This window comes from Fundulus heteroclitus, chromosome 7 (assembly GCF_011125445.2).
Source record: "Fundulus heteroclitus isolate FHET01 chromosome 7, MU-UCD_Fhet_4.1, whole genome shotgun sequence".
Lineage (NCBI taxonomy): Eukaryota > Metazoa > Chordata > Actinopteri > Cyprinodontiformes > Fundulidae > Fundulus > Fundulus heteroclitus.
The window spans coordinates 29,263,211-29,278,960 of NC_046367.1; the positions used below are offsets into that span (position 1 = coordinate 29,263,211).

At 40.6% G+C, this 15,750-nt stretch overlaps 1 protein-coding gene across 4 annotated transcripts in view; it reads right to left on the reverse strand.

Annotated features, from left to right (window-relative positions):
- Positions 1–12,106: 12,106 nt before the first annotated feature.
- Positions 12,107–15,750, reverse strand: part of galnt13 (UDP-N-acetyl-alpha-D-galactosamine:polypeptide N-acetylgalactosaminyltransferase 13) — a 60,842-nt gene continuing 57,198 nt past the window's right edge. For 3 of the 4 annotated variants that reach the window (XM_036139431.1, XM_036139430.1, XM_036139429.1), the window contains exon 14: positions 14,230–14,317. Coding sequence is in view for 1 of the 4 variants with exons in the window: in XM_036139432.1 (XP_035995325.1) it covers positions 14,177–14,317 (141 nt within the window). In the remaining 3 variants the exon portion in view is untranslated. Of the gene's footprint in view, positions 14,318–15,750 lie in introns of all 4 variants that reach the window. The other variant, XM_036139432.1, reaches the window with a different exon arrangement.

Below are 15,750 nucleotides of genomic sequence, written 5' to 3' on the forward strand. Positions count from 1 at the left end.
AAAGACCTTTAGGCGAGGATCAACATTTTTTATTTTTTATTTGTTTAAATCAGACATAGTAACAGTTGTGATAGTGGTTCCACTTGAAAAACCTTTTTGTACCTTGACACTGGTACCAAAAAGTACATAATAATTGTGAAGCTATTCTGGATTTATTTCAAGAATAGCTCTTGTGTAAGGCACTTTATTTGATATATTGGTTCATAATTTCAGGACTCTCATCACAGACATCTCAGAGACTTCTACTTTGCATGGATTGGGCGTACAGCTCCAGGAGCCACATCCTGGGACGGAGCAGTTAAAAGAGGTTCTGGCCAGTCTGTAAGTTTGAATCATTTTCCGCTGGTTCACTGGAATTTGAACAAATGGACATCTTCAAACTGTCAAACTTTTATCACACTCCCTGGAGCCGGATTCCATCTGTTTAAATGAAATGCATTTATCGTGTGACTCAATCAAATTTAAGCGATATTCTTAGCTTGGACATAATTGCTTCGCTCGTAAAAGAGTGGTTAAAGCTTCAGGAGGTGTTGGCATTTTTATTTGGAGCTTTATTTTCATTCAGTTTAATTTAAGGCTAAGGTTCGCCCGCTCTCATAAATATCTTGTTTGTTTTTATGAAAACGTGCACTTTGCTGAGGTAATAGAAGCTCTGTCAGACTCAGCAGGGAGAGGTTTGGGAGCCCTACTCAGCAAAATGAAATGATGCTGTAACCTTTGTTTTTTTTTTAACTCTCTCTAAACTGGTTGATTTGTTGTGTGTTTAGTTTTATTTTATGCTGCAGGGCTGTAGACATTTGAAAGTGCTCCCAGTAACTATGCTGTCCTCCACAGAGCTCTGTTCTTGCTTGTGGAGTTTGCTTTTCAGCAAGCTTTAGAGTTATGGGTTGGGATGCTTGTCTTATAAAACAAAGATGTGAAATGGTGAGGTCATGAAATCACCTCGTTCAAATTCCAGAGGAACGACCGGGAAGATTTTTAATTGGGACCAAGCCCACAGCTACCCTTCGTCTAAATCAGTTGCTACAATATTTTTTGTTTGTGATTTAAATCTTTTCACACAAAAAAAGTGATTTAAATTCAGTTATGATTATGATCTGAGAAATAATTTGTTGAAGAAGATGCAACAGGAAAAAAAAAGATTTATTTGCATTGAATGAAGAAGTTTGGCTGTTTAACAAAGAGACTTTTGTTTTAGCAAAGTTTTTTGAAAATGCTTGGCAACGAAGGCAACGAGCTTTGTATCCTCTATAGAGTAAAGTGTTATGCAATTTCGAAAAAGTTCTGTCCGGTTTTGTGATTCAGATTCGGTGACCATCTGGGTGTTCCCATTTGTGCTTTCATTGTAGTGTTTTGTAAGCCTATGTAGGATGGACATCATATCATACCCGTCACCCTGGATAAGAATGTATAGATAATGGATGGATAGATAAAAGTTGCTCATTATGCTTTACTGACAAAACAAACCATTGCAGGCTAAATGGTCCAATTTCTTTCTCTTGTAAGTTATGAGCAAATTTAATAAACGGCACTTTGTTATCACTAGTTAATTCGGACCTTTGGCCTTATCTAAAAAAAACAGATTTGGACCTTTGAACATGGAGTCTGAGAATCCCTTGGCTAAACCATTTGTGAATACTGCATCCCTACTTGTTTTTCTAGAAATACCTATATTACCATAAAGCATGTACCTGCACTAGTACATACTTTATGTATTTTTGAGGTCCTAGTTCATTACTTGTTTCCATTTCTTAGAAATACAATGGAGATGAGCAGAAACAGACGTTTTGTGGTGTTTGAGACCATCACAATTACATCCAAACAGGCAGAGGTGATTGCAGAGATGGATCAATGTCGTATCTATTAGATTAGAACTAAAACCTTTCATATTCACTTTAGTATCTCCTATAGCCACAGAGAAAATAGACACAATTTTGCACGCAATCTAAGATACGATCAACGACACAGCGGTTTACAGAAAGCTTTGTTTGAATTGTTATTGGCATCCCACAAGAGCACTCCTATAATCCAACAGGGTCCACAGGCTGTGAACAAGACAGAGGCTAAGGTCCGAGCTTGTTCTTGTCACACTCCAGGAGGCAGCAGATGAATAACACTGGGCACCAAATTGGAATATGCAGATTAGTTCTCCTCTAATAATGAGTGGATTTTATAATGCGGAATATTTTGGAGAACAGTCACCTTCAGAAAATGGCTTTTCTTGGTTTATAACAGATCTTTTGAACATCAAGTGCATGGCAAACATAGCGTTTTCTGCATAACTGCAAAGACCTTTGATAAACCTCTGTTACCTATATACTAAATAATCAGCCAGGGTAAAATGTTATGGTCAGTCAGATTAAATAGAGAACATCTATAAACACTAATCTTCAAGTCTTACCAGATTTCTGGTTGGATTTAGGTCTGGACTTTGACTGGGCCATTTTAATACAAGTAAATGCTTTCACGGAAATCATTCAAGTGTAGTTTTGGCTGTAAGTTTGAGATCAATGTTCAGCTGAAAGGTGAACATTGTTTTTTTCTTCTTTTCCATAAAAGCACGCCCACAGCATGATGCTCCCACCACCTTGTTTCATCACGGGGATGCTGTTCAGGGTTGTGTGCCGTTAACAATACAGGGGCCACACCAAAACTGTTTATTTGTTTCGTGGTCTTGTTCTACAACAAATCTCACCCTCTGGTGAAGTGCACACAGATGCCATTTCCTGCACCACTCTATTTAAAATGTGTGTTGACTGATCAGAGGCCCCTTTGATGATCTTCTGTAACCCATTTCTTAAAAATAGCCTGGGTAAAAACTTGATGGGCGGGTGGAGATGGGATTGATTTACTAATCCAATCAGGCCAATGTAGGACATGTAGGACACTAGATGCTTTTGACCCCTTCTCCAAATAAACTAAAGCAGCACTTGAGGTTTTTCTTCACGAGGATCAGACAATCTGATCTGATTTCTCATCTTCCTCCATAATCTTCACAATCAGAGACAGAGCAGGGGGAAAATGCCTCGACTTTGATCTTGGCTTCGATTGATTTGCCCTCACCCCACCCAGCCCCGCAGCTACACACACTCATTTGTGACTTCCTCACTAAAAAATTCCCTATAATCTCATTTTACAGCTTGGATATTGATTTTTGTGTTTGCTCAAACGATTCTGTTCGCATTGAAAACACGTAGTATGTTTCCCTTTGCGTTCCTCCCCCCGGGGAAAGATCAGATTTAAAACACAATCTGAAAAATGTCCAGTGGATGATGGAGAACCGACGGGCCTTGCTTCCTGTCGTGAGAAGGAAAAAGCACGTGCCGGGTGAGGTAGAGAAGATTAAAGCTAAAGATCCCAATATAGGCTGCACAGGTCAAAAATAGCAGCTGCCTTTGAGTGCTTTATAGAACAGCTTCTTGAGATTGATGATTGATTAGAGCACAATTACTGCTGAAAGCAGCGGGACTCCTCCTTCTAATCACCTCTTTTGTCGCAAAAAAAGAAGATTATCACACAGATGCTACTTAGAGCCACTTCCTCCCTGCAAATCAATAAAAACAAAAAATACCCAGGAGACCGTGAGCATACATCAGCTATATCTCAGTTAAATCCCTGGGCTGTCTTTGTGCGTACTGGGCGGTGCATTCTTGTCTGCGCGCGGGGGTGTTTGTGTGCCTCCCGTGGCTGGGGATCTGACCGCGTTGGAGATCCAGTTCTGATACCATGTCTAATTAAAGCTGCTTTTCAACGCAGCCGCTCTGGAACCTCAGGTCCCCTCCACAATTAAGTGCAGGATTTCTCTTATGGTCTTGAGCAGAAGAGAAGAGGCACAACCAAAGCTTTGATTATTCCCTCCCTCTCTGCTCAACTCTACCGTTCCTAGTTATCAGACTCGCTCAGTTAATAGATCCCAGAACAGAGACACAGGACCAAAGGTTAAGAGGTCTGCAGTATTGTTCAATCTTGGGATTATGAGGTGCAAAAACAGGGTGCAATACAGTGTTCACAAATATTTATGTCCATGGTTTCTGAGTCTAATGTCTCTTGATGGTATGTATTTTTTTGATTTCAGTTAATTCGTGTTGCACTATTTCACTTTTGCCATGTTATTGCACTTTATAAGACAATCAGGTGTAATCTAGTCCAGCTATAATGAATCCAGTTCTGTCCATGTTCGATTCAAATCAGTCCATTTCATTCTTGCAAAAATCCACTCGTCTCAGATCCAGCTATTTATGGTTCATCCTAATCTAAATATGATAAAGAACAATCAGTTAGTTAATCACACCCTGATCAAGCATAACATTATGACCACTGACAGGTGAAGTGAATACCGCTGATTCTCTCTTTCTAATGTCACCTGTTAGATGGGTCACACCAGGAATCAGGAAAAATGGGAAAGATAAAACATTTGAGCGAGTTTAACAGAGGCCAAAATGTGACGGCTATTCAACTGGACAAGAGCTGCACTCCACAGCTGCAGCTCTTGTGTAGTGTTCCTGGTCAGCAGTGGTCAGTGTCTATCAAAGGGGGCCCAAGAAAGGGACAATTGATGACAGGGTCAAAGGCCGCAAAGGCCCATTGATGCAGATAAGAAATGAAGGTTGGCTCGTGCGCCTCAATTAACAGTGTCTAGTTCAAAATAGTTCATTCTTGTTCTGTGGGAAATAGGTGTTCCAAGTGCATCACTCTTTGTTTTGCATGGCCCTGCATAGCTGCTTACTACTCAAGTAGCCCTGTCCACCACTCATACTGTGAAGAAAGAGCACTATGAAAATATCCTGCAATTAATGCAACTTTTTCTATCAATCCAGGTACAGTTTGGTGGTTTCCACCATTACATGTGTGTCATAAGACACAAATGAAAACAAAGTGGTTTAAAGGTCATAACACTGAAATATTGGACCTGAGTCAGAAAACTATAAATCTTGTCTCAGTTAATAATCTGCAATCAGTTGAAAAAAAAAAAAACTAGAAGGGCTCATCGTTTAGTCAAGATTTGGAAAACAAATTGATACCCAGTTTTTTCAGAATCAGTTAAGGATGAATCGAATGACTCGACTCAATTAATTAAAATTTTAAAAAAAAATATATATATTCCTTTGCATGAACCCACAATACCCAATTATTTTCTATGACACATCAGAGATTTCTGTTTTTTTCATGCTGCGAAAGAGTGAAGCTTTCACCAGATAACAGCAAGGCTGAACATTTTATAGAGAATGTCCTTTGTTTTATCCTTTGACGCTTTCAAACCATTTCTCTCATGGGACATGTTTGATTAGAAAATATTGGTAGACCTTTGGTAATTTCAATGTTAAGTTTAGGATCTACATTAGCAGTGGAAATACACACTGACTTCGGTTTTAGCCATGCTAACCATTTTCACTTTATGCTAAAGCAGTCTAAAACAAAAACTCCATAATCATCAGAGAATGTTTTTTTTTGTTTTTGTTTAATAATAAAATCATGTTAACCATTTACCTTTCTATCTCAGACCGGTGTCATTTTGTCTCTGCTTTTAATACAGAATAACCATTTAATGATGGTTACAAAATCCTTAAGCATTGTCTTGTTGTCACTGCCACATAGCCACATGTGCTGAATGTATCTTGTTAGGTTTGTGACCTCTCACCCATTCAAAGTCAGTCCTGAAGTCTGCCTTGTAACAGAAATAGCTCTCCAGGCAAAATAAATTTTGAATCTTTGAAATCTTCAGACAGATATGTTTAAACTCTCTGTCACAAAAGCGTTCCCCAATCTGACATAAAATGTTTGCTTTGACAAACTGGCACTGTGGCATCCTGTTGATGTGACCTAATGCCAAACAGAGATGGCTCAAGGAGGGTGTTTTTTTTGTTTTTTGTTCGCTATGGATGGATGTTGCTTTAGTAACAAGCAAAATTACACGCAGGAACGAGGCATTGCACACTGTTTCTGCATTTTGTGGAAATGATACATAGTCCTGGTATCTCAGCTGTCGATAAACTTGGAGACAATATTATAGAGATAACCTAGGGTCTAAAGCAAAATGAATTTGGGGAAAAAAAAGCAAAAATACATTGGTGCTTTTATATTTCCTGAGCCTCGGTCAGCCCATGCTTTAAATAACTGAGAATTATGCGGCCTCCAGCACGTTCTACCTTCAAGAGCCAAAGTGTGCCTCAGACGGCCACTGATAAGGCTTCCATTAGGACCGGTATTCAAAGCCGTCGCACCCCTTAATGCACTCCTCTGGCCTGGCCACAAACCCGCCGTATCTTATCCTCGCAGGACCGGTTAATGAGCCTGTGTTTGGTCTCCAACAGGTGCGAGAGTGTCTGAAACCTCAGTCAGACCCCAATGGGTCCCTGCCGAGAAAGTGGCGAGGAACTGACATGTTGTCAACTCTTCGGGAGCCGTTAATGGCTTCACTGAGACTACATCAGAGAGGCTCACGGAATATTATTGAACACAGGGAAAGGAGAATGATTAAAGGTGTGAATGATTCACAGAATGTCATTCAATTCCTTTTGGTATTCAAATATTCTTTCTGAGCAGAAACTGTGGCATGCAGTAGTATTAACCAACTCCCCTCCGATGCTCCTAAATAAAGTCCAGTGCAAGCAATTAACATGACAAATCCCTAAATTCAGGGGCTCCCAAAGTGGGGCACAAGAGGGTCCAAATGATGACACAAAGTTTTGATTTCACTGTATTGTACTTTTTTTAATATAGCAAATGTTTTGCCTTTAAACATGTAAACTTGTATTTTTTCTCACATATATAGCCTGTGTGAAATTTACATCAAAAGTTCAGATTTTTTTGTAAAAATGTACTCCTCCGTGGCCAGTAGTTAATTTTCTTTAATTACCAGATAATAAAGGAAATTATGAGAAGTAAGTAAACTTTTACCAGAACAAAGTCTTAAAATTATGAGAATAATGTCGGGACATTACAAGAATAAAGTCACACTGTCGTTTGCAATGCGCTAAAAAGATTTTGTATTTCTGTATTTGTGAAACCGATACCAAAGTAAAACTTTACAAGATGCTCTATGTTCTAACACAGTGGGGAAGACTGTGCTCTTTTTTGTAAGAGCTCTAATAAAATTACTACTTTATGACTTTATTCTCGTAATTTCCTAAAAAAAAATTAAAAATAAAATAGGTCAGCAGTCTCTGGCACTGTTATTTTTGTGGATTGCAGGTTGAAAAGTCTGGGAACCTCTGCCCTAATTGGTAAAAAGAATATGTAGTTAAATCTCAGTTAAAAATAAGCTGTGCTATAAGGGCCCTGGTGGTTTGTTAGAGAATAGGGACCAAAAAGCATCATGAAGACCAAGGACAACTATAGGCAGGTCAGAGATATTGTTATGAAGAACTTTGAAGCAGGGTTAGATTTTCAGGCATTATCCCAAGTTTTAAATGACTCTCAGAGCAGTAAAATAAAAAGGGTATGATATGACATGGCTATCCATCTAAAGATGACTTTGGTTAGTCTGTAGGAGCTGCAGTGATCCAAAGCTACAGGTGGGAGAATCTGTCAAAATGTCAACTATGAGTTATGCACTCCACAAATCTGGACTTTATGGGGGAGTGGCAAGAAAATGGCTATAGACGAAAGCCACAAGAAGTCCCAGGTTCAGTTTGCCACACGCCCCAAAGGACGTTTGCCATGTAGTGAATCTGGTCAGATGAGACCAGAACGGTACTTACTAAAATCCCAGATCACCCCAAACACACAATCTCCACAGTGAAACAATTAGGGAAAACGTATCAGAAATGGTAAGAGACTTGAAACTGGGACAAAGGTTCGCCTTCCCGTAGGACATTGACAATAAATATTTAACCAGATAAAATAAAATGATTTAAAATAAGTTAAAAGAAAGTCCCAGGTGCAAAACAAAACACTGGTCTCCTTGTTTCATAAAGACATTTCACTTCTCATACAAAAGGCTTTTTCATATTTAAAAAATGGGGTTAAAAATCAGGCATATATATATCATAGAAAGAAGAATTACACTAATAGGTCTGTTAAGCCCACTAATAAGGATGTTTATGTCTCGTGAGGCAATGGGCCAACCATCCAGTCCGTTTGGGTCAATGTTTTGGTCATTGTCACTTGTGAAATCCTTCCTGAAGACGTCCAACATGTTGGTTGTTTTGGTCACACCTCTCAAGGTGTGAATGGTTAAAACTACCTGAGGAGATGGGCCCTAACACCGTCAGTAACACCGTAGGTGTTAGGAAGATGAAAGCTAAGGCTACATCCTCTGTTATCTTATGGTTTTGCCATGTTTGATGTTTCGTCTTTCGCTCCTCTCTCAATGTCTCCCCTCTTGTCGAAAAAGGTGTACCTTTCTGTCTTCAAAGGCGAGATAGACGACCCCGCAAGGGCTTGGGCCGGTCAGACCTGCTCATCTATCCTTCTCCTGACGGCTAGCTTTGTTCAGTACGGTCCTTGCAACCTCTCTGCAAACTGTATGGCTTCAGCGAAAGGATGCAAATGAGCAAATGCAAATGAAATCCGACTAGGACCAATTAACTGCACTTCAGGCTGACTCTGGAAGACTGTTGAATGGAGCAGGATAAATTAAGGAAAAAATTTAGAAATGATTTATCACAATCTCATTTTTACAAGTCAAAACAAACCGCCCTTTAACGGGGAGATGTTCACCTTTGAGAGCCACAGTAACTTGCATTGAAAGCAACTAGCTTGTGACCAAAACTTCACTGTTCCGGCAGAGGAAAAACACCCGAGTGCATTGTTTACTTGGAGTTAATAAGCTACTATAGGCAGACATGTAGCACATCTGTTTCCTATTGGCTGAATTGCATAGAGAAGTAAGCAGCTGAGTACAGATTGTGTGTTTTGGGCAGTTCAATAGCAGTGTGATCAAACAGCCCAAATTCATTTTTGTGTGGACTTCTGTGGTATAAATGTACTAACTTATTATATGCACAAAAGGTTTTACAGGACAATGAGTGTAAAGGCAGAGGGGGGAGGGAAGGAGTAATACAGGCTCTTTAAAATAATGACGAGCTCTGTAATATTCATACTGTTCAGTGCTCACTCTGCCTCCTTTCTGTCCTATTCAGGGAGAGTAATTTTCCCCTTTTCAGAGTTTAACAAAGCAGAGTCCTCCAAAAGGTCAGGCCTTCTTAGCCAAAACGTACACAGAAGAATGAGTCATGTCAGGAGTCCCTTCGTCTGCTGACAAGCGCAGGCTCCTCGCGCACAATGGACAAAAGGAGAACGTAACATCCATCACAAACTCAGCTCCATCCTTCATCGTAAAATACAGTCCGCAATTTACCGAAGACGCCGCATGCAGCCTGGTAATGAGATGTTCCCGGGGTCTGACAAGCTCACTGCAAACTCAGAGAATATCAGCAAAATGTTGTAGACAGATATTTATTATTGACAACAAAAAAAAAAGGCAAAACATACAAACAGGTAACATCACTTTGCAGCCTGCGCAATGAAACATCCATTTCTTTTTTCTATTTTTACCCTGTGCGCTTTAACGTGATGACAGCCAATTAACCTATGTGCAGTATCAAAGCGGTCATCGTAATTCACACTGAATCCCCAGTAAACACTCTGCAAGAATTCAAGTAGCTTTAATATTTACTTCCACTCTTACCTGAGGTCCTTAAGGTGGTCTGAGATTTATTCCTGGGGAGTAATTAGAGTGTCTTGCAAAAGTATTGATATGAACTTGTCTCCCGCTTTCTAATGTTGCATCCGTCACATCATTTGGCTCTACCCTCTTATGCTTGTAGGGTTGCAGGGGAGCTGGGTCTCTGTCTCCAGCAATCATTGGGCTTTAGGAGGGGGACCCCCTGGACAGGATGCAGGTCCATCACAGTGCAACAAAGACACAAGCAGGACATCCCCCCCCCCCCCCCCCCCAAAAAAAGTCTGTCCAAGTCAACAACGCTGCAAGTCTTTGGGCTTACATCTCCACCTGATTTGCACATCTAGTCATCTTTGCCTGTTTCTTGCAAAAAAAGATCTCAATCTCAGTCAAAATTGTTTGAATGCATTTGTGAACATTATTATTATTATTTTTTTTCAATTAGATTTGGACTTTGACTGGGCTGTCCTAACGCATTAATATCTGATCTAAACTAGGGTCCTCAGACGTCTGCGTCCTACCTGCTTTAGACGTTCCTGTGGTTCAACACTCCAAAATCGAATACATACTTTTTACAAGACCTCTGCAGAACTTTGAGATGCTACGGAGGTAAATAAACCATTAATTCAATTCAGGGACCCATCTAAAACAGGCAGGACGCCGGCTCTTGAGGACTGGAATTGGGCCCCACTAATCTACACCCTGCCATAGAGGTTTTGACCAGGACTTTCGAACAGAAACGGTATTATAACGTTTCCGGTTATGAGTTCCACCAATAAATTGACGTTCCTGAACCGGTCCGAACAAAAAAATACTGTTCTCTGAACGGTTAATTTCGTTCCTTTCGTTTGAAAAATATAGCTATTGATATTGTGTTTGGAATGAGCGTTTTACTTAACGATGGATCGTAATTTACCTCTTATTTAAGATGTGTAGCTCTAGTGGAGACACCGCTATCTCTCCATTCAGTCAGCGAATGTGTGATGTAATGTCACACAGGAAGTGAACCTCAGCCGTCATGGTAACGTGCACTAACCTGACTCCGCCAGCTGTATGTCGCTCCGCCTAGCTTGGCGGAGTCAGGTTAAACGTGCGCAGGAAAATAATAACTTTTTTTTTTTAGTTAATTAGGCAACGAAAACTTTGAGGAACGAAATAAAACCGGTATTAACCGGTTACCATTATTTTTAGATAAGTGTTCCAGTTCCAGAACATAAACAATAATAACGTTTCCGGTTTCGTTTCTGTTCCCTGTAAAATACAAAAAGTTCCCGGTTTTCGTTTTCGTTCCTTGAACCGGTTCAAAGCCCTGGTTTTAACTGTATATTTAGGGTTGCTGTTCTGCTTGAGGATGAACCTTTACCCAAGTCTCAAATCTTATACAGCCTCTAACAGGTTGTTCCTGCATTTAACTGGCACGCTTTTCTGTCCCTGCTTAAGTAACGCATCCCCACAGCATGATAATGCCACCACCGTTTGTGACTGTGTGGCTGGTGTGTTCAGGGTGATAGTTTTACACCGAAAATGGAGTCTGCTTTAAAACTAAACACAGCTGTTGGTTCCCCCACGCTCTCTTACAAGTCTCTGGGGCCTTTAAAGAGCAGCTGTATGTATAGAAAGTTTAAATCACACACATTTGGACTCATCTTACCAATTAGGCAACTTCTTATGACAAGTAATTACATTGGATTTTATTCAACTGTGAAACAGTATAATGGACCAAATTGTCTGTGAGGGGGAAAAAAACTAATTTTGCTCCACATCATCAGTGTGTGCTTATTGTTCTTGGTCTAAAATAATTCCCCAAAAAGTTAAAGGTGAGTAAATACTTTTGCAAGGCACTGTATCAAACCACAGCCCAATTACAAAACCAGCATTCTAGAAACAATCACTCTGTACCCGGGATTTTCATTATTGTGTCTCCTTCAGTCACCTTTCTAATTGATGGGTGTTCAAATTTACAGGATCATACAAAAATAACTGGTTCTTTATTTACAACATCAACAGTGATATAAACATGTTCAAAGCCGTATTTACAACATGTGTTTCCTGAGGGGGAAATCAAAAGTCCCTCTCACATTTCTGTGGGCAACAGACTGAATGAAACACTGCAGCTGAGATGTTCTGAATGGTAAAGAAACAATGGGATGGCGAACATTTTTTTTGCAATATGGCTGTTATTAATGTGCATGTGCTTCAGGTTTGATCTGAAACTAAAACAAAACATGTTTGCGCAACACCCTGTGTCTAAAGGCACACGTTACAACCCCCGCTCAAGGGCCATTAGATTTCTCAAGATTCCTTCAGGGAGCGAGTCAACCCTCGTGAAAACATTTCATTCAGCATTGCTGGTTATAGGAAACAGCTTTATGTTCCCACTCCAGTTCCTTCTTTTACTCAAAAACATGTACAAAAAAAATATTCTTGCAATTCCTAATACAACAGTATAAAACAACATGGGCATTTATTTTCTTTTTTTTAACCAAACAACTCATTGACATTCATCTTAATTACCCAAATAAATCTAAATTGGCATTTTACAGATATGCTTGAGAACAAAAATGGTACCGTTCCTTTGATTTTTGAGATAAACAGTACAGTGCTTCCTTGATATGGCGTTGAAAAAGCATACCCACAGTGATGAAACAAAATACAAGTATTTCTTTAGGGGTAAAATTATGTAAACAATTAAAACCATTTGAATCAGATGTATTTTATTTTACTAGATGGCTGCCTCAAACTCGGGCTAAGAGTAGAGATGCACTGATCATGCTTTTCCTGACTGCTTAGGAATTTTTGGCATTTCAGACCAGTCGGATTGTTTTCCAAGTAAGTGCTTACATGGAGAATAAAAATGATATAAAATAAGCTGATCTTAGTGTAGATAACTGGTCTGTTAGGTCTTTAAGCTACAGCTCTGACATTTCTTCAGGCTTTCTCCTTAACACTGGCTAAATAACCAATAAATAAATAAATGCCGTATGAGCTCCCGTTGCAGGTTCAGACTTTGCGATCACAGTTTTCTTAGGGGCCATTGTGTTGCACATCTTCCACTGTTATCTTGTTATCCTGTAGCATATTTCCCCACTTGGGAATTATCAGGATGTTTCTTTCTTTTTTTTTTTTATTTGATAAATATGTGACAGGGCTTTGTGTTCTTTTTGGTCAGCCATGGTTTTGACCTTAAGACTCACCCATGGATGCCGTTTTTGCTCAATCTTTTTCTTCTTGTTGAATCACACAAGACCTTAAGTCCGGGAAGCGTCGCTGTAGATGTTCTGGGTTCTTCCGTGACCTCCAGGATTAGATGTTGAGGCACTTATCGGATCATTTTTGGAAGGCCGGCCAATCCTGGGAAGGTTCACTATTTTTATTTTATTTTTTTTTTCCTCATCTTGTGCTTAATGTTTCTCTGGAGTCCCAAAGCCAGAGAAATGCCTTTGTAAGCCTTTCTTGACTGACCTTAAAATTCTTTCCAAAGAAGCATGTGTTGCTTTTTGAGCCCTTTTTTACCTACTTTTTGTTTATAGACGGGCGCCTTTTAAATAATTCTTAAACGTCCCACAGATGTCAGCTTCGAGCATGTTAGCGAAATTGAACCAAAAAATGCGGTTAATCACTCTTATTAAATGATTTAATGAGGGGTGCAACTGTATCTTCATTCAGTTTGTTTTAATGAACCGCCCACCCTAGATTAGACTGTTTCATGGCTACAATTTGATGGGTCAACGTCTGATCATGTGTTGACAGGAAGCCTGTTGTCTCTGCATGCTACCCCTTCTAAAACGAGCACAAAGTTTACAGCAGAGTCCTGTTAAGTGCAAGACGAGGGGAAGATGCCAGATTTGTACCGGTGTCAGAGAGGGAAGGTTACACAGGAGTTTGACAGCGTGCCTCCCACGGTGTTGATGCTGACCCTCTAATAACAGCTGCTGCTGTGAAACACCCACAGTTCCCAGAATATATGCCTATTTGAGTTTGAAAAGGAGAAAAAATGCAGCCAATAGGTCCTGTTTCCTTATAAAAGCAAACTGAATCAAAATAAAAACACTATGCTTTGCGCTGTCGCCATATTTTCTAAACCAAATCCATCCCAGCAATCTTGGGGCAAACCTTTTTTTCCTTTTATCTGAGCAAAGCAGACGGTGATGGTAGAAAAAGATGAGCGGCAAACCCGCGGCGCTGACGAGAACAGGCGATGCACTCAATAAGATCGCAGAGCATGTTTGGAGATTTCAATATTTTACCAGCTCTCATGTTTGCTCCTTTAACTTCCAGCAGAGCTGCCTCAACAAGCAAGCGCGTCCATGTTCTTCACGCTCAGAACCCAGGCGTCGTTTTTTCGCAGCCTGGACACGGCCTGCAGCTGCCACGGCCGGCCATAACCGGACACAACTCCACAGAGGAAGATGCTGCGTCCCTGCATCTCTGCGACCGGTGGCCGGGAGCGGCTACAGGAGGAAGCATATGTTGTGTGTTAAGAGCCACCTGGTGAGGGTGCGGATGTCACGACCGGCTAGAAAGAGGAGGAGGGATCGGTGAGGTGAGGGATCAGATGCTCAGGGTCATGTTACGGAGCAGCCACTGCTGGGAGCGGCCGCCGCTGCAGTCTCTCAGGGTGGGGACCATCTTGTCCTCCTCGGACGGCATGTCCAAGCACTGGTTGCTATTAACGTGGCGCAGCGTGAGTTGCTGCGGAAAGGAGAGAAGAAACAGGTGATTACCGCTGTGGCTGGGCACTTTCTTTCTCTCTAACCGTAATTGTATGAACTGTAAACACGGAACCCTGTCAGAGGCTTTACGTGGGAAAAGGGGACAGGAATGCTTTCAGTCTGAACACACATTTTGGCTATAATAACTAACGCTCCTGTAGGTGGAGGCAATGGCCATTTCCATTTAACAGGAAGGTTTCCTGTGTGAAAAGCAGCTGACAACAAAAAACACCCAGATACAGTTCCTTTGAACTTTTTCATATTGTCATGTTACAAACACAGATTTTCATGTACTTTACTTGGATAGAAAATATTTATTCAACTTATTCAGGATCCCCCGAGTCAATATTTTGTAGAACAATGTTTCGCTGCAATCTCAGCCGCAAGTCGTTTGCCGTGTGTCAACCACCAGCTTTGCGCATCTAGAAAGTAAGATTTCTTTTTTTGCATATTTTTCTTTGCAAAACAGCTGAAGTTCCGTCAGACTGGACGGAGAGCGTCTTTGAAAATCAATTTCAATCTCTTCCAACACGTTCTCAATTAAAATGGCACGTTTGCAGGCGTACATTGCTCTATCTGTGAATAGAGTAGTGAGCAGGAATTTATCCAAGCGTATCAGAGTAAACGAGACTGAATCCAAATGCATGTCGCACGTTCACATTTTTCTGTTGGAAAACAAAACAAAAAAAAAAAAAAACATTTTACTTCCCCTGTGCAAATATGCACTACTTTGTGTCGGCCTATTGATGTAACAGGATAAAAACCTGAAAAAGCCTTTGTAAGGCACAGCATGGAAAAGGTTGTCAATCTACCTAGGCTTTTAATGCCATTGCATTTGTGTTAATACCTTTCGGTATACTTATTTCAAAATATATTGGAGCAAAACACAAAGTTATGAAACGCAAGAAAAGAACAAGAACAAATATACTATTTCTGTGTGTGGCGATAACATCGCCCTCAAAAAACACGGCGAACACAAAGGCCCCGTCATACATCACAGGCCAACCGTGGCATCATCTACAAAATAAATTGGCCTTGAAACAAGTTGTTTCACGAAATGTCAGATTGGGATCAGCTGAAAATGACTGATTAACAGGCCGGTTTCACGAAAACCGTCTCTGGAAAATTAATGGTGTCTGAATCCCATTGAGCGGCTTCTGGATTCGCGCATGCTGGCTCCCTGTCACAGCTGTGATTTTCCTGAGACACCAGAATAGAACACGGCCTTCCTTCATCAGCGTAATTATTGTGTTTCTCTCCTGCTGTTTGTCCCCCCTCACCTGTCAGCCCCTGTCTGTCTGCTGCTCTGTCAGGTTAGCTGCAGAAGCCAGGCGACAGAACAAACTGAAAAAAAAAAGCCCCACCTGTTGTGATGAGATGAACCCGAGCACCACATCGACGTGTGCCACCAGA